General features: G+C 36.0%; 1 protein-coding gene across 1 annotated transcript; it reads right to left on the bottom strand.

Annotated features, from left to right (window-relative positions):
- Nucleotides 1-1,390: 1,390 nt before the first annotated feature.
- On the bottom strand, nt 1,391-19,014 carry LOC306855649 (olfactomedin-like protein 2A). The gene is made up of 8 exons (XM_079394440.1): nt 18,901-19,014; nt 13,811-14,071; nt 11,759-11,866; nt 10,616-10,804; nt 9,151-9,406; nt 4,422-4,679; nt 4,018-4,203; nt 1,391-3,103 (listed from the first exon to the last, which is right to left on the bottom strand). Exons 1-8 carry the CDS (start codon nt 18,967-18,969, stop codon nt 2,490-2,492), a joined length of 1,941 nt encoding a protein of 646 aa, XP_079250566.1. The 5' UTR covers nt 18,970-19,014; the 3' UTR covers nt 1,391-2,489.
- Nucleotides 19,015-19,228: the final 214 nt, after the last annotated feature.

Here is a 19,228-nt window from a genome sequence, read left to right as displayed (position 1 = left end):
AAATCTTATTTTCATGAATTATATGAATTGCCAGTGTCAGAATGGCAAGTTTGCAGATTGCTTTTTTAATTTTATTAGGGTTTTTTTTAATTTTAGTACTATAACTCAAACTCATTTTATTTCGGCCAATTGGCAAGGCAAGTTTTTTAAGCAGATGTTTTTCATCTATTATTTATGAATTATGAAAAGGAAATTGCAACTGACTTTATTGCTGTAATGTGACATTTCAGAGTGAAACAACTATCAAACGGAAAAAAAAAAAAAATGAGTGAGACTTGATATTATCTGTTGTTGATTGGATTATGAATTTTGTAAAGATTGCAAAGTCAAAAACAAATATAAAAATGCACGGATGAAGCATTCACAATAAGACCAGTGACATGCATTAAGAGAATATGTTGGGTCAATTTTGATTTCATGGCCTTTGAGGCTTTCTTTAACAAAACCCACACGATCCCACAAACCAGAAACTACTCCCACTTCCATCCCAATAGTCTTTTTAATCTGTTTAGAAATATATTTCACAAAACCAAATGCACATTTAACAAAATCCAATTAGAGTTTATTAAAATCAGGCATGCTGCATTGACAGAGTTAAAGAAATCTCTTCCTCTTGGGAAGATTGTGTTTCTAAAACTCAGTCAACACAAAATAATATTATATGCTGCTATATTACAGAGGGCACAAGGACGACAAACTGCTTTAAAACAACATTCTTAACTGTTTATGCATATGTATCCGTACCCATGCGTCACACAGGCTTTCCTCGCACGACCTGCCTGTTCAATTACATTCTATACATAACCCTGCCCAGTCACTAAAGAGACATCCAAACATAATCATATGCTCTCATTAGCACACAAAGCATTCTCTCTCCATTATGATGTCATGCTTTACCAGTCTGCTGAGGCTATATGGGCCGAAACACTGGAAGACTATTTTCTGGCACATTCTTGATGTGAAAACATATAACAATTTTCCCTCAGAATGCTTGTTATATTTATAAAATATCATTACAGGTACATGAAACATGAGGTTACGTTATGTTGTTGGTGTGGTTGGCATGACAAGCTTTTATTTGTGTTAAAGAAGAGCAAGTCACGAAACTCTTAATGGTTTACACATGTCCTAACCAGAAGCGATGCGTAAGACATTTGTCACCACCAGCATGATTTCAGACCAGTGAGATGCCATGGTAGGCGTTCGCTGCTTGAAATCCTTTTCTTAATATATATGTTTTTGTCTAATTTACCTGTTAAAATATCTATCCTTTAAACAAGATCAGTTCATTTAAGAAGCAAAATACATTAGATTTTAAATATAAATATATTTTATTATACCACAGCAGATTTTTTTCAATATTTTATTATTTTATTTTATTATTTATTTTCAGGTAAAAATGTAAGAGTTACAAGACAAAATAGACTTAAATTTAAGCTCTAATCCATAAAAAAAGTTTCTTGCAATGATGCTTCTCAAGTAAAGTTATAATGTTTCAAGATTTTTAGATATTTTTACTGTGTTAATTTAATATTTAAATTTAATTATTCAAATTTATTAAATACAAAAATGTTATTGTTTTTATTTTTAATGGCTGATGTTGCTTTATTGTAGCATGTCTGGTTGGGACAGTGTAAATTATGTAAACATTTGAAAGGGCTTTTTAATAGAGATTAAAATGATCTCAAAGTTATTGATCTCTGTAATTGACCCTTCGCAGGGAGTTTGATTGACAGGCGATCTGTCCAATCGTAACGCCAAATCTTCCATTTTTGTCGGACAAACAAACCAGGCAGGAGAGTAGATTAACGTCAGTGGACTTGAACTTGAAAAATGGTGTACGTTGTCATCTTTCCCCGGTTGAAACAAGATACCTTCTGATGTTCTTTCATGTTTATTTCATGCTATAACTAGTGATCGGTTTATGTGCACTAAAAATGAGGCGCTACATGATGTGTGGTGTGAGACCGCCATGGCTCGTTGGACACAGCAACAGCATTGGGTTTTTGCGAAGGGTCAATTGGGACACTTTAGAACCTTTCACATGAGTCGCATTAGAACTTAATTGGATTTTAGGACAAGTGTTATGTCAGCGGCATGTGGAATGAAAGATGAAATTGGTTAACATTAAGCATTGTGTAATTGTATGCTAATTCAAAATGTGTCAAAGTCGATATGGGTCAACCTGTGCACAACCAGAAGCTGGGAGTAACTTCACTCCACAGAGTTTAAAGCATTGGGAATGTTGACGTGAATCATGTGAAAGGGCCTTTAGATTTCATTAGACGGGATTCTAGATCTGGTAGTGAATTCTAGAGCAGAGGTTATGTAATCCCTTTGTTCTTATATAATCTCTAACAAATGTGTATTAAAGTTCATTAGGAGACGATGAACCGTTTCAACAGACCATTTGTCAGTGGACCCAATGAGGCAGTTAAAGTCAGGAAGTGGCTTTTGCTTTGAGTAGATAAAATTGATAAAGTCTGATTTTATTTCTTTTCTTGCTCAACAAAGTTGATGTTATAGATGAGCTGGTGTCCATTGTCCCAGGCGTACAGAACCTTCTCTTTCGGGTTGTAATCGACTTGTGTGGTGAACCCGTATTCATTAATGAAAGGTAAATGCGGAGACGCCTCGGCCCCCGTGAGCGTGTCGTATGCGTACAAAACCTCCCCTTCCCGCTGATTGTAAATGTCCACCGCGTACAGGATGCCACATATTATGAAGCAGTTCCCAAAAGAATTTCTTCGCAATCTCGTCCTCCACGTGGTTTCCTTTTTGACAGACAGGTCATTGGGATCTAGTTTACTGACTACAATGACCTCGGCCTGTCCGTAGTCATCGTCAACAGATGGGTAAATGACCCAAAGTCCGTTCTCGTCCACGGCGAAATCAATATCAGAGTGGCCTTTCCACTTCCAAGGTGTGGTGTCTTCGTAGACGACATCATGGAGCTGAGCCCAGACGGCTACAAATCGTTGCTTGAGGTCGTATTTGATGATGTTCTTCGTGAAGGCACGGTTATAGTAAAACCCTCCTCTGTACACAACATGACCCGTTCCGATCCAGTTATAAGGCAGCTTGTACAGGTTACTCCAACGGCCTGCCAGGAAAAGAGAGAGAAGTGGATAAAATGTGCACAATAACAAAATTTTGACGGCAAAAAAGCCGTCTATCAAGTAGGGCTTTATAAAGCACAGCTCATGCAAAAGTCATGTTCAAACCAAGCAGTTTTTTATTGGATACAGTTCATGTCACTCAACTTGAACCTGTTGAGAAATCTGCATGGTCAAATATTTCAGCTTCAAGCAAGACTGCCAGTTGCATAGATTCCTATTGAAACAACTGAATTTTGCATTCCAAAATTTGCAAAACAACAGTAAATGTGACCTCGCCCTAACATAAACACACAAAACCAAGGAATTTTAAATGTAAGAAGTAGATTTTAAATGCAACATAAAATAAAAACTTGACTAGATAAAAAAGTCAATTATGCATTAGAAAAAGCCATTTTTTCCCCCTACGGTTATCTTGTCAAGTGAGCCAAAGCTTCCACTGTTGCCCCCTAAAATATTCAGTGTATGACTCCCCTAGCTCTGTCTTAACAGGAAATATTTTTTAGAAGTATATTAATACCAGTCTAAACAGGCACACAATCACACACTAAAATCAACTGTAACATCATCCAAACTCTTTCTCTTGTTCCAGGGCCAGACACACACACACACACACTCACTGAGCAGCATACACCCAAACACAAAAACAAACTGGCTTGTTCTCAAGCACAGACATTGACACCATTCACATTTACAGTTAATCAGAAATCCAAACCTTATCCAAAGAAAATCCCTATCATTGTTTCTATACAATATGAAGACCTTTTAATTCAAAACACACAATGTCCTCTGTGAATTGATCTGAGTCACACAAAAGGTATTGCCTCAAATGTCTATCATATTGTCTCTAGACAGCTGCATTCAATAAATAACAGCATTAAGTATGAATTATCTTACACACCCTGTTTAAAGTTGTCCAAGTTCCGGAACTCCACAAGGTTGTTGCCGTAGTAATAGTTGGTGACGTAGATTTTGGAGTCCTTGGCGGCGGGATCCTTCATCCATGCTCCCTCATTCCTACCGTAACTGTGCTGCTTGACCGGCAGATCAACCGAGGCCAGCGTCCCTTCACAGCCGTGCTCTTTAACTGCCAAAAAACATATACTTTGGTTTTATATCTTATATCTTGGTTTTAATTTAGGATAATTTTTGTTGTGCTACTTTTCTATTAAACGTCTTTCATTGTAAATATACAATCCAATCTCATAGGAAAACATAGCTATTTTAGAAGATGTTGATTTAGACATTGTTTATATATATATATATTTACGAATTATCATAAGATTGTGTTGAAATCTACCGTACTTGCAATGTATGAGTTGTTACTGGTATTGTCCAGCACTAGTGCAATGGTTGGAGCCGGTCGCTCCTCTCTGTATATTTTCCTGCTGGTTGTTGTCGTCCTCTGGGTTGTTGTTGTGGGAGGAGTGGTTGTTGTTGTTATTGTCGTGGGTACAGTTGCCGGGGTTGTCTTTGTTGCTAAGGTGTCGGGAATTATGGTACTTTCCTCTTCTTCTACCTCTACCTCAAGCAACGTGTCCGTTTCATCAGGTCTCTCTTCACCTGAAACATAAAAACAGAGATTAAAATCAACTCACATTTCCCATTTAAATTAAACAATGAAAACAGAAACTGAGCAGCAAACATTTTCAACATTGATAAAAATAAGAAATGTTTGTTGAGTAGCAAATCAGCGTATTAGAATGATTTCTGAAGAATCATGTGACACTGAAGACTGGAGTAATGATACTAAAAATTCAGCATTGCATCACAAAAGTAAATTACATTCTAAAATATACTCAAATAGAAAACTGTTTTTTACTGTATTTTTTAATCAAATAAATGCAGCCTTGGTGAGCATAAGAGACTTCTTACAAAAAATCTTAATTATTCCAAACTTTTGACCGGTATTGCATATGACTTAACAAATTATGAAATAATAGACAAGAGCCAAGCACAGACCTATTTATTTCCTACACCTGCTCTGTGTGGGTACATAAAGTCTCTGGAAACATTGTAATGCCAATAAAACTTGTTGACATGTCAAAGTTTGAGTATTAAATCCATTTCTACACCAATTACTCAACACTTCCAGGACAAGATGACTTGCATCTAAAAACAAAGTAGTTATAAGTTGACGTTTGAGTGTGTATTTTTCCAAACTGCTCTCCAAAATTATGAACACACCTGTTTTCTCATGTTTATCATATAACACATTCAATCTCACCAGGGTTTGTCATATTTACTGTGGTAGTGCACCTGCTGGGGTGGCACTGGATTGTGGGAAAGCTATATTTACGAGACTGGATTACATTACTGTACATTAGATCACAGGGTGGGACAACGAAAATAAATTGCATTTAATAGTAAAAGTAATTTATGTTTATTAGAACGTATTTACTTGACTTAGGCTTGTTATTGGCTTTGCATTCCTGTCAGGACAGATCATGCTGAATCTCCATCACAGCTCTGTTATACATTATCTTAAACCAGTCAAACAAATCCAGCCCAATAGCCAAGACACGCTAACAAAGTTAAATAGACCTTAGTCTGAGGAGATGTCATATTCAATTTGAAGTGAACAAAGACGAGGCTTCTGAGGTACAGTTTGTTTTAACTGACGAAACACTAAAAAAAATTCACAATTTTAGCTGAATTCAACATTCAGTCGATATAAAGCATAGGTTTGAAGTAAAATTAGAAGTGACCTAAGACCTAAATACAGATTTTATGCATTCTCGAAACCATGACATTGGCATTGCTACAAACATACTCTGTTTCGAAAAAGTGTCAAAGAACATTAAATATATATATAAAAAATGATAATGATTAAAAAAGGAAGAGTGTTCCGTACACACTTGTTGACATTCGTCAAATAAGTCAAATAAAAAATGGCATCTACTCTACTGTACACTGTAAAAAATGATCGTGATTTTAACGTTAAAAAACTGTGAAAATGCTACGGTAAAAACCTGTTACATGGTTAACGGAAAGTTCCTGTAAAATTTACAGGGAAAAACCGTAAACTTACGTTCCCAGAATTCCCTGCGTTCCATTTCAAATTCTGTTTGAATTTGACGTTTTTTCTTTGAAATAACTATGTTTCTTCTTAGTTTTTTCTTATCAGTTATGTTTATTAGGGTTGTATGTTATATCTAATGTTGTTAAATTAATGTTTATAGCATATTTCAGTTTAATGAGTCTCACCATGATGGTGTTTAGTGCTTGTGTGAATGACACTGTGCACCTTCTGTATATTCTATTGATTAAAAGTTGCTTGTGATGGGCTTTGGCTCATCATGTGACTTTCTCATCATCACCTGCATTTGGTGGATATCAGTGTATTTCAAAGGAACAAAACAGATTTCAATACTTTAATAGGTTGGCATATTAAGATTACATCAGTTAAATAAATTACGGTATTTAACTGTAAATTTAAGTTAATACCGTAAAACCTAAAACGTTGGTACCGTATTTTTACAGTAGAATTCTGGCAAAAAAAAATTTACAGTGTAGAAAATCTCAATGTCTCCAGTGAGGGATAAATTTAGGTGTAGGGCAATAGCACATACAGTTTGTACAGTATAAAAACCATTACACCTATGGGATGTCCCCACTTTTCACAAAAACAAACGTGTGTGTGTGTTTTAAAGCTAATTTTAAACAAAAATATCATGATTTTGCATATTGTTTTAGTCTGACAAGCTGCAATAGATACATGCTTTTTATATTGTTGAATTGTATGGAAACCACTGTGGGTCTGTTTCACCTACAACACAAAAGCTGTGCTCTGATTTTCAACATCATGCAAACACTTGCAGAGAAGTGCATTAAAACTGTGTGATCCTCTTTTGATAACCGTTCACCAGCAAATCAAAGGTGTCTTTACACAGCGTCTCTAGGACTCTAACCACTGTTCTCAATTTGACTCTTTACCCCCCTAATCTTGAATATCTTTTCATATTGTTAAATATCCAACATCCAACTTTAAATGGTATGAAGAATAAAACCTACAGATTTGAAGATTGGCACAGTGGCACATTACTTACAACATCTCAAGATTTTTGAAACTCGACATCTTTTATCTGCAAACCAAAACTGCAACGTGAGACGTTTCCAAAGTGCTAGTGTATGGACTAATCTAAGGGCCGTTCGTTTACAGTAATTTATGCTTTAATCAAATTCCTTGTGATTGTATCTAACATGCACTGAAATAGTCAGGGCCCAATTTGGGAAGCAGCGATTAGGTTACGCCTATGGATAACACAAGATTAGATCAGACCGCCATTGATTGGGCTGCTTTCAGAACCATTATTGTATAATTCAAAGAAAAAAATCAGTGCTGCCGCAATCACAAATGGCGGTAACCATGGAGCCCGTCAGGCAAGAGGAATCCATTCTAGGACTTAAACAGGAAGTGAGGCCGCCTGTCCAAAATGAATGGAAACACTGTTGAATTGGAGACATTTGGCTGGGTTTTGTAGAAACCCTGCAGCCGATATGAATGTCATGTGTGCATCAGAAACTGAAGCTAATTCATTAGTGCATGTTGGCTGTCATTTCAGACTCTAAAGTCACTGGCTGTCTGGCTGGCGTCCTACACTAGTATCCTGTTAATGTGAGTGCTGGATAATCAAGTCCCAAGATCCAGAGATTGAGTTTCACTGTGAGATGTTCATTATGTGAGACTTCAGTGTGTGTACTCGGCTATAGTTTAGGGCCAAAAGAAAGAGAAATCCAACAAAACCTCCCGTTGAGGACATTCAATGTCTTCCTCAATCGGAAAACTGAATCAAAATAACTTAATTTGAAACAGTAGATGCAGTTGTACTGGTGATCAGGTTAATCAGTAAATTATTTTTTAAATTGTAAAAAAGCAAAAAGTTTTATTTTAGGGTTAGAATTATATTTATAATTTGCTTTTCATAAAATCAACATACGTCAAGGGTATTAAATAGTAAAGTGTATATATGTGTGTGTGTAATGTGTAATTTAATTTTTCATCAGCTCATCTGGCAGTGTGAAAAAGTGTCTCTGTGTTTGTGGGTATTATGATACAATTTAAAAAAAAATTCTCACAATTGCAAGGTAATATTTTACAATTCTGACATTTTTCTGAGAATTATGAGTTTATATCTTGCACCTGTAAATTATAAATTCATAATTGTGAGTTTACTTCTTGCAATACTGACTTTTTTCCATTACATCTCATAATTTTAACCTTTTTTCTCTGCATTCTAACTTTACACGTCACAATTCTGTTTTTCTTTTATTTCCACCACAGAATAAAAAAAAATTAATAAAATCGTGGCTCATCTCATAATTCTTTTTTGAGATTTGACTTTTTTTACTCAGAATTGCAGGTTTATGTCTTATACTTCTTTATAGTTTATAGGCCCTATAAAAAAAATATATATATTTGTAAGATATAAACAAAGAATTGCAAGTAAAAATGTCTGAATTGTGAGACAAAAGTTATTCTGGGGTGGAAATAAGCTTCCATATGATACAGACAATTCATTCTAATTTATTCTGCTCTTAACATGAACTGTATATTCACATTTGATTACAAATGGGCAGGTCTGTGCGTGCTGTGCACGAGTCCCCATATTAATAATTATATGCAGGACCAGATCCTTGTCATACTACCAGAAAACTGTTTCACATTTTCAACAGATGAAGTGGTTTATTGTCTGTTAGTTTATTGGCTGTGTGGTAATGAACGTGTGCACATGTGTTTTGGGTTATGAGTGTGTGTCTGTGCTAATATCGAATTAAGTGTGTGTCTGGACTGGCGTGGATACAAGCAGCTGTGCTTCTATGGGGAACACAAAGGAAACAAGTTTGTCTTTATAAGAATGTGTGTTTCTGGGTGTGTGACATATATAAACTTTTGTGGGCAAAACTGATGAACATCTGTGCCCACAATCTGACTAAATCTGCTAGTAGCGCAAAGAATTATAATGTATTAAATACATGCCAAATCCTTTGGGGTTCTGTTTGTATATATAGGAAATAATTGGCTCCGTCTTACCTTTTTGGTTGCCTGTCTCATCCGTTTTGGTGGCTTTGTAGTATGTGATTCCCCGGATGAGTCCTGGCTGGTTCTGTGATGGTTTGGTTTTACTGGGCAGTTCTGTTTGCTCTGGTTTACCGGGTTTGTTAGGTTTTGCAGTCTCTTTCTTCGGCTTGGCTGGCTTTTCCTTCACTGGCTTTGGTGGAGGTTTCCCTTTTTCTGGTTTCTTTGCTGGAAACTTTGAAGCATCTTTGATATTTCTCCCCAGTGTGTCCTACAAACATAACACATATCTAGCTCAACAGATGTTAGAGATCATCTCATCCATGTATACTTGCATATACTGTATGTAATCATATATGTAGTGTTCATTTTCACTAAGTACAAATAGCCCGCCTTGTTGGCAGAGGCTATTTACACCAACTTCGCCCTCCAACAGGTGATAGGGGTAGTCAACACTACAAAATATGGCTATCAAACATCAGCTTCAGTGGCGTAGATGTTAAATCTTGTACCGTAGTCTTTTTGACACGATCGACCCGGGTTCAAATCTGCCTTTTGCTTAACTTTTTGGTAACACTTTAGAATAGGGAACACTTATTCACTACAACGTTTCCCTCAATAAATTCCTAAGTTGCTGCTTATTAATAGTTAGTAAGGTAGTTGTTAAGTTTAGGTATTGGGTAGGATTAGGGATGTAGAATAAGGCATTAAAGTGCTTAATTACTACTAATAAATGGCTAATATTCCAGTAATATGCATGCTAATAAGCAACTAGTTAAGAGACCCTAAAATAAAGTGCTACCCACTTATTTTCTCCATTTTAAAATCTCATATCACATAGAAATAAATCAAATTAATTTTCAATAAAAATGAAGGAAATAAAAAGTTGAAACTAAAGTATCGGGGCGGTGTAGGGATTAAGATTATAATTTAAACTCAATACGTTATTATTGCATACTGCTTTATAATGTACTACAATCCAGAGGTGCAGATAATTGCCACTATTTGCAATAAGTAGAATAAACAGCAGAAAATCCTGCTATTTTAACAGAGTACATTTTTTTTTTTCTTAATTTTGTTGGACAATTTGTTTGACAGTCGTACAATACATTTCACTACATGTCGTACTATGTATGTATATGTATGTGACAAATAAAATTTGAATTTGAAATTTGAATTTGAAATAGAATCTATAGCTTCTTGCACTTGGTGTAAATAGCATATCGCTACAAAATACTACTATTTTCACTTAGTATAAATAGAATTCATCGCTATTTGCACTTAATGTAAATAGCCGCTGCCAATTATATAAGTGTCTCATATTACAAATGCACACAGTATGCATATTTTCTATATACTACCAGAGCACATTCTGCAATGAGCTCAACTTTGATTTCCTGCATAGCAAATTAACTAGAACTTCAATTTTTATCTTTTTAACATAATCTACTCAAAGTCCCTGAGTACCTGAGTAAAGTACCTGAGCTTTGCTTTTAGGGCCCGAGGTGGTGGAGTCTTTCTGCAGCAGCTGAAGGCCCAGATTGGACAGCTCTTTCTTTATGCTTATCATGATGTCAGAATGGTTCTCGTACTGCCGTAGCTGGTTGGTCAGAGTCACCACACTGTCTCTCACAAAGTCATTCTCCCGAGAGAGGTTCATCTTTATCATCTGGGTGAGATACACAGCTTTAAATCACACAACTGCCCTAAATATATTTGTATAAATAAATGCATCTGCATAAAACTTAAACGGTCATCTTTCAATTCAACTTTTTACTCAAACTGTTATGCTGATAATACAATGTAATAAACTACCATCCAAAAGTTTGACGTCATGGAGGTTTTTTAATTTTTTTTATCTCTTATGCTCACCAAGGCTGCATTTATTTGATCAAAAATACAGTAAAAACAGTAATATTGGGAAATATTATTGCAATTTAAAGCAACTCTTTTCTATTGTAATGTTTCCTAAAATGTCATTTATTCCTTGATGCAAAGCTGAATTTTCAGCATCATTACTCTAGTCTTCAGTGTCACATGATCCTTCAGAAATCATGCTGATTTGCTGCTCAAAAACATTTCTTATTATTATCAGTGTAGAAAACTGTTTTTTTTTTTACAAATGATGATAATGTGATACATTTAGTTTCAGAATTCTTTCTGAATAAAACTATTAATTTCTTTCATAAACAAAATTATCTTACTAATCCCAGAAATGCAAAACAGAAGCATTTTCACTAGTGGTCTCAGACTATATAACTAAGGTATTTGATAATGACCCACATTGTACATGCAGTAAATCTTTCGAGGTGCAGATTTCTAGCCCAGCTCTACCCGATAATGAGCTAAATTTAATTGGAAATAAAAACAGAGTGCATAAGTGTGACTATTACATGACTGTGGTTTTGTCCTTTGGACATTTCCTCTCTCTGTCCTGCTCTTTCTTACACGCACATTATTTTCCCATCCCTCAAGCCAAAGTGGAGCGGTATAGCGGATAATAACTTTATCCAAAGCATTGTGGGTAGCTACAGAATGTCTTGAATCCGGTTAAATCCAGTCAAGGCTCATTAATGTCCACATGTATATGTTCGCACGCACTTAGTAGTACGATCACACTCACCTCCTCTAGGTTATTCATTTGAGACACCACCTTATTGATGTACGAGTGAACTTTAAGAAGGTCCATACTGAAGAGAGTTCCTTCCAGAAGGTCCACCATGGACTGCAGCTGCACACAAAGAATCAGACTTTAAACATGAGTGGAAAATTTGTTTTGGACGTTAACAAAGCAGCTTGGGTTTCATGAATCTTCAATTATGAACAGTTCTTAAAAATGTTTGCAGTTTGTCATGTCAATGATCGACAATAATGATTAATAATATATTTCTACGTTGGTCAACCAGCTTCACCAGAATAATGCTTGTCCACTGGCTACACTCGGTTCTTTGCTGGCATTGATGTTTCTGTGAAGAACCTTTAACATCCAAGGAAGCTTTTCATTCCAAAATGGTTCTCTTTAGTGGAAAAATTATGGAAAGATGTCCTTCATTGTAAGAAAAAAAAAAGTTCCTTACTATATGTTCCAATAAATGTTCCAAACTATAAGGAAATGTTCTCTCAACATTCTATAAAAAGAAATTAAATTGATAAACCATTAGTCAAACGTTTCAGAAAACGTTTCCATTAATGATTTATAAATAACTTTTTTGTTTCTATCATTCATAACTATCATCATAACATTCACATTCTATCATCATAACTGGATGAGTGTTGGTTTATGAATTAAACAGGTTTTCCTTACATGCTTATTGTTGACGCGTGCTGCAGAGAGTTCAGTCATGTAACAGCTTAACTGTCATGGTTATTTACGGCTTCATGTGAATTCAACAGATATGAAGAAACTGCAGCGAGGTCAAAACAGAGCCACATGTTTGGAGCTAAACAGCGCAAGATCAGCAAATGTTTGAGGTGGAAATATTAAAACCATTGTGCTTAAATACTGCGTAAAGGTTGCTGAATGATTTTGAGGCCTTTAGCAGATCCAAATCTGGCGGGATTGTAATGTGGCTCTATCTCTCTGTGTGTGTATGTGTGTGTAACGTGGAGATATGGACTGGAATGCTCAGACAGATGAACAAAAAAGAAAAAAGATGGAAAGAGTGAACCAGACAGGAATGGTGCAGAGGAAAGAGGACAGGTGCTATAAAAACACACTTTGCGAACACATGTGCCGCATACATGTGCCGCCATCCAACATTCTCTAGTGAATAAATGTGCTGTTAACCTCAAAAAGAGCACTTCCTTTCCTGCTTCTCTTCAAGTTGTCACAGTTGTGCATCAGTATCATAGTAGCACAGTAGCATTTCAGTAATGTCCAAACGCATTACCCAGGTAATAAAAATATATTCTAATGAATGTTTTAATAATGTTAACTGGGTGCTTTGAAAGTGCATAGTGATTTTTGCTAAAGTTCACATTAAGTTATGAAAACTTTGCTGAATGTACAAAACATCCAGTTGTTTGTTGTTGTTTTTTTCTTGGTGAACTTTCATGGAACATTCCATTTCATTATTTTGGGAATGTTACTTTTTAAATGTTCTCTGGATGTGCTGAAAACGCAGTAACATTTAAAAAATGTTAGATGAATGTCCAACTAAATTATATTGCATATGTTGTAGAAAAAAAAAACAATTCCAACGATTTAGGTTTCTAAAGACTAAAGATAACTTTGAAAGAACGTTAAAGATTGTTCAAATGCAATGCAAACATGTACAATAACAGGTTTAAGTTATACAGCAGAGCATCATTAATGCAGAATGTCAAATTTAAATAATTTATGTGACATTTAAATAAAAAATGGCAAATTTTAGGCCATCAATACAAAAACATTACTAGTAATATGTAGTAATATATTTAAATGTGTTTAAAATTTTACTTTATTGTTTTACTTTAAAATTTATTTGACTTTTTTCAATTTTAAAATATAATTATAAAGCCCTGCAGTTACACACTGCAAAAATATTTTGCTTAATCGGTATTTTTGTCTTATTGTTCAGTGAAATATCTAAAATGAAATACATTTACTCAGCAAAATTGCTTAAGATATAAACATGAACTTTGGTACATTTTAATAAGCTTTGCGCTTTAAACGTAAAAAGTGAACATGGCCTACCTTGAGCAGTTCTGGCGCCTGTTTCTTGAGTTTTTCCATCTTCCATTCGTTCTCGCAGGGGTTGAGAGAGGAGGGCGGAGCCGTGCAGGAACATTTACAGTCGGCTCCGGAACTCACCGTCTCCACCGTGTAAAAATCCTCCACGCGCACACTTCCTGTCCGCAAGCGAGCGCATGCGTCCCGGGTCAAAGGCCGCATGATGCACTTACAGCGGCAATCGGATCCCTCTGATGTCATGCGGACTTGTTCCTCCCCGAAGATCTGAAAGGGAAATTAATAGAAAGTGAAGGAAATTGCATCATGACCTACTTCAGTGTCACTTTCTTCAAAACTTTGCACACTTTAGTTCTCTGTAGAGACATGCAAAAAACATTAAAATGCCCTTATTCTAATACAGGTCAGTCTCAAGTTAACCTGAGACTTGAGTTTATTGATCAGCACTTTTAACTGCTGTCTTCCTGACATCAGATATGAAAGTTTGAGGTCAAGAGGTCATCAGTGTCACACAACAGAATTCAGCCACATGTGCCACAGTGACCTACGACCTCTCCTTCTTCCCAGCTCTACATCTCAATCATTACTCAATTACTAAAATGTCATTAGTGTCTTATGGTGAATTTAACCATATAAAGCTTCAACAGGCCAGCCTAAAATCAACTAGTCTGTGTTAACAAGAGTAAATCAGTCACATGAGCTGTAGAATACACCATCTTTAGGGTTACAGAGTTACCGTTCATCTGTGTTCTAGGACATTATTGTCAAAGGACAGAGTGGAAAACAAGCAGATGGGTTCAACAAAGTGACCTTTGACCTCTGAGAACAGAAAGCTGGATCATACAGAGTGTGTCCTCCTAATTCAGATCGGTTTAGATAGTGTGCAAGTTTAAAAGTCAAATTCTTCCAGGTATGTATATGTGTGCATGTTTATGTGGTTTATGAGGACACAAATTTGTATAATGACATGGGCATGACAGAGGTATTACAATATGAAGGTGGTTTATGAGGACACTGCCTATGTCCCCGTAATTCAAAAGGCTTAAAAAAAACATACTAAATGGTGTTTTTTTGAAAATCTAAAAATGCACAAAGTCTCCTGTGAGGGCTAAGTTTAGGTGTAGGGTTGGTGTAGGGCAATAGCACACACAGTTTGTTCAGTATAAAAACCATTACGCCTATGGAGAGTCCCCATAAACCACAAAAACCAACATGTGTGTGTGTGTGTAAGAAGGTTTAACATCTTGGATTACTTATATCCTCTTCAGCAATTCTGAGACCTTCTCAAAAAACAAATGGAAACACATACATCATCACACCGTGCCAGCTTTGGTAATTTAAAGCGTGAGAAAGATCTTATTGCTTGATCTGCACATCTGATAATGTGTTTATGAAGGGCATGTGGGTGATTTATGAGCTAACTAGCTGTTCGAACATGTTTTTTATTCTATTGCCCCACACTTCTATGCGTGTTTGGATCTACGGGATCAGTTCATTGGCATACATGCCGATTTATTTAGAATATAATCAGCCAATGTCATGTCACCATGGATGTACCATCACCCTTTCCCAGCCATTATCTGGGATGTTTAGGATAGCAACCGAAGTCCAAACAAACAGAGGGCAAGTGTCAGCTGTGTTGTGCTAAAATAAGCGAATCCACTCTGATTTCCTCAGCAGGGATGCATTTCTTCCACTGACATGCTGGCAGCGTGACAAATCCCTGAGAATTATTTGCTATGTTGAGATAGAACAACTGGATATTGTAGTATTATTGTTATTTACACTATATAAACGTTCCGACAGCAAAATAAAAATAGCATAGCAGTCTAAATGCATTATATTAAAGTCATACAACTTTGTGTAAGGAATAAATCCAATTTAAGTTATTAATGACTGAAAACAATGAAAACAGTAGTTTTGTAAAATATTAATGCAATTTAAAATAACTGTGTTCTATATGAATATATTTTTAAATATAATTTATTTCTATGATGCAATGCTGAATTTTCAGCATCTCTACTCCAGTCTTCAGTGTCACATGATTCTTCAGAAATCATTTTAATATACTGATTTACTGCTCAAAAAACATTTCTTATCATTATGTTAAAAAACTTGCAAGTATTTTTGTGAAAACTGTTTTTTTCAGGATTCTAATGAATAGAAAGTTCAAAAGAACAGCATTTATTTGAGATGGATATCATTTGGAACATTTTAAATGTCATTACTTTCACTTTTGATCAATTTTATGCAGAATAAAAATATTAATATCTTTCAAAAAAATCTTACTGACTCCAATCTTCTGTCTATTCTGTCCATGCTGAATTATTAGTTCCATCTCTCTTTGTTGCCCCATATCAGCTGTGACAGTGACCACAAGGACTAACCGACCATCACAGGTGCAGAATGATGATCAACACTGATCAGCGGAGCCAGACATTCTGTGCTACATCTATGTAAATGCACAAACTCTGATTCACACATCAGCTGATATAACAACTGTGAGAACTCTGAAATGTAAACTTCATGAGGAGAGGACATATAAAAGTGGAAGGACATGAGTAATCCTTCTTATAGGTTAAATCCTCTGTAATCCCATGCAAGGAACCGGACTGGCCTTTTGGCCATCCACTTTCTACTGAGGTAATTAGTAATTTAGTCTCAATCTCTGATGTACTGCCAGGAATAAAGAAAAAAGCAGAAGCAGAGTTTTCTCTCAAGACCTCCACCATCCACTAGTTCACACAGTCTTTCTCCTCTCGTTCCTACCCCTCCTCTATAATCCCTTGAGACTTCTTAAATTGGACCGACCCACTTTTAAGTGCAATTTGTTAAAGAAATAGTTCATCCAAAAATGAAAATTTGCTGGCCATCTAAGATAAATTTGTTTCTTCAATGGAACAGATTTGGAGCAATTTATCATCACGTCACTTGCTCACCAACTCACTTGCTCTCAGCAGTGAATGGGTGCCGTCAGAATGAGACTCCAAACAGCTGATAAAAACATCACAATAATCCATAAATAATCCACACCACTCCAGCTCATCAATTTATGACTATGAAAAGCTGCATGTTTCTAAGAAACAAATCCATCATAGAGGTTTTTAACTTCAAACCACTTCCCGCTAAAATATGAGTCCTTTATTCATAATATTGCTTTCTCCAGTAAAAAAAAAAAAATGTTGTCTCGTCAGAATCAGGAGAGAAATATGCTCAGATCATGCATCGAAGCGAAAACAGTTCAAAACACACTAATGATAGATTTGTTTCTTCCAAACACACAGCTTTTCACTTCATGAAACATTAATTGATAGACTGGGGTGGTGTGGATAACTTGTGGATTATTGTGATGTTTTTAACAGCTGTTTGGACTCTCATTCTGACAGCACCCATTCACTGTAGAGGATCCATTGGTGAGCAACTAATGTAATGCTAAATTTCTCCAAATTTGAAGGAAAACAAAAAACAAAAAAACTCATCTACATCTTGGATGGCCTAAAGGTGAGTAAATTTCAGTTTCTTTAAGGAAAGTATTACTATTGCTTACACTTAAGTTATGAGCCATTTCTAGAGACCAGAATATCACAAACTTGACCAGTCAGCAACCACTAACAAAACTGTGCCAAAAAACTCTCAATATCCTAGTAACCATATAACAATGCCCTAGTATCATGGCATTGGGCTTTGCATGTGAAAATGTCTTTTAAGTAAAAATAGTCCCATTTTTCAACGGACCATCATTCTCTTGTAGATTGTTTTCTCATGCTCACCACATGTAACAATTTAGTGCAATGAATGAAACAAAAAAAGAAATCCAACAAGAGTGAAGATTAGGGCCCTGTCGTTCTCTCCAGTGAACCGTGACCTGTGATAAGTGCGGCTGCTGATGCATCATGACGTCTCAGTGTCGTTTTCTCATGTGCAGTTTTATTCTTGGGAAATCAACCGTTTTAGCCGAAGTGACTTTCGCCGCTCACACATCAGCCTTTCATCTGTCCGCCACAGCTGGAGGGCTTAAAGAAAAGCTTCCACTGAAGTGGTAAACACTTCTCGTTAGGTGTATTGTGAACAACTGGGGTGAAAAACTTGGAGGATGTCCCCAAAAAAATACATTTGGGATGGAGATCATAATGAAAGGATACTGGAAATCATCATGATGGATTAGAAATCTGCTGTCTTGCAGCTTGCTGGATTTTTTTTATTTTTTTCAGATGTCTCTTCACTATACTGTATGTTGCTCAAATGCTTGATTTAGGATGCTAAGGTCTGCTCTTGAAGATCTACCTTCCTGTGTTCAGTTCCAACTTTAATCAAACACACCTGTGAGTCGAGGTCTTATGTTTACCTGAAAATGACAGACGCCCTTAGGAAAAAAATATATAGTGCATTTGTGCTAGACAGCAATGAGATGAAATAAAGAACAAATTGAGATTTTTCCTTTTAAGATCTTTCTCCTGAGAACAAAAAAACATGTTGTTTTCTCCTCTAGAGTTGCAGAAAGCGCACTCAGATTTGTAAAAGACACCGATATCTGTAATCAAAGTCAGAGATCTCAACATAGACTCTCACATTTTTCATCAAATTCTTTTAAGCGCAAAATATCAGGCTATACACTTTTTAACTGCACTATAAAATAATACATATATATTTGTAATACTGACACATAGCCTAGCCTATACTAAAATAAAACGCAAATTATAAAAATTAGAGCAAATATTCGCTTTTTTGGCAATATTGGAAGCTAATTAAATCAGAGCTTATTTTTTTCAATTTAAACAAACATTTTCTAAACCAGGCAGGTCGCAAATGTATTATTAAAATGATGCCTCATTTTAGAGGGGATTTCTTATGCTATTTTCAGACACCTGACGATTTGTAATACCAGCTGTCAGTTTTGTAGGAAATTTTTCACCAGAAAAATGAAAATATACTTGATGCACTATATAGGGTGGAGACCTCTGGAAAAAAAAAACCTTTAGGCAACATTTGAATGTCATATTTTAATGAGTAACTTAATATGAATATATTATGCAGTAATATCCTGAATATGTGCAAATAAATGCAAAACATATTCTCAAACTTGGTCTCTTTCTTACCTTGTTCTGAGATGAGACATGACTGGACATCATAAGCAAACACGCCACGAGCTCCACCATCCTCCACATCTCGCCGGTCTGTGAAGCTCCTCTGTGTGAGATGTGCGCTGATGCGACTGCAGACTACAGACCCAACATCATCACCACCTCTCTCTCTCTCTCTCGCTCTCTCTCAGGGGCGTGTCCACACGGGTGGCTCCTAAAAATGAGCTTTGCCACCCCAACCCAGAGTAATGGGATCGAGTGAAGTGAGAGTGGAGTGAAAATCATGGATTTTGAATTTGTGAAAGTCGGGAGTTGTAGTTTTCGTTCGCTCCGAGAGCGCTCC

Source organism: Barbus barbus (assembly GCF_936440315.1).
Source record: "Barbus barbus genome assembly, chromosome: 36".
Lineage (NCBI taxonomy): Eukaryota > Metazoa > Chordata > Actinopteri > Cypriniformes > Cyprinidae > Barbus > Barbus barbus.
Note: the sequence above shows the minus strand (reverse complement) of the source record. Positions and strands in the feature narration are given on the sequence as shown.

Coding starts and splice junctions, on each gene's coding strand:
- LOC306855649 (XM_079394440.1), bottom strand. CDS start 18,969: ATGTGGAGGATGGTGGAGCTCGTGGCGTGTTTGCTTATGATGTCCAGT. Junction 10,805..11,758: donor AAATGAATAACCTAGAGGAG/GTGAGTGTGATC, acceptor TATCTCACCCAG/ATGATAAAGATGAACCTCTC. Junction 4,680..9,150: donor TGAGACAGGCAACCAAAAAG/GTAAGACGGAGC, acceptor TTTATGTTTCAG/GTGAAGAGAGACCTGATGAA.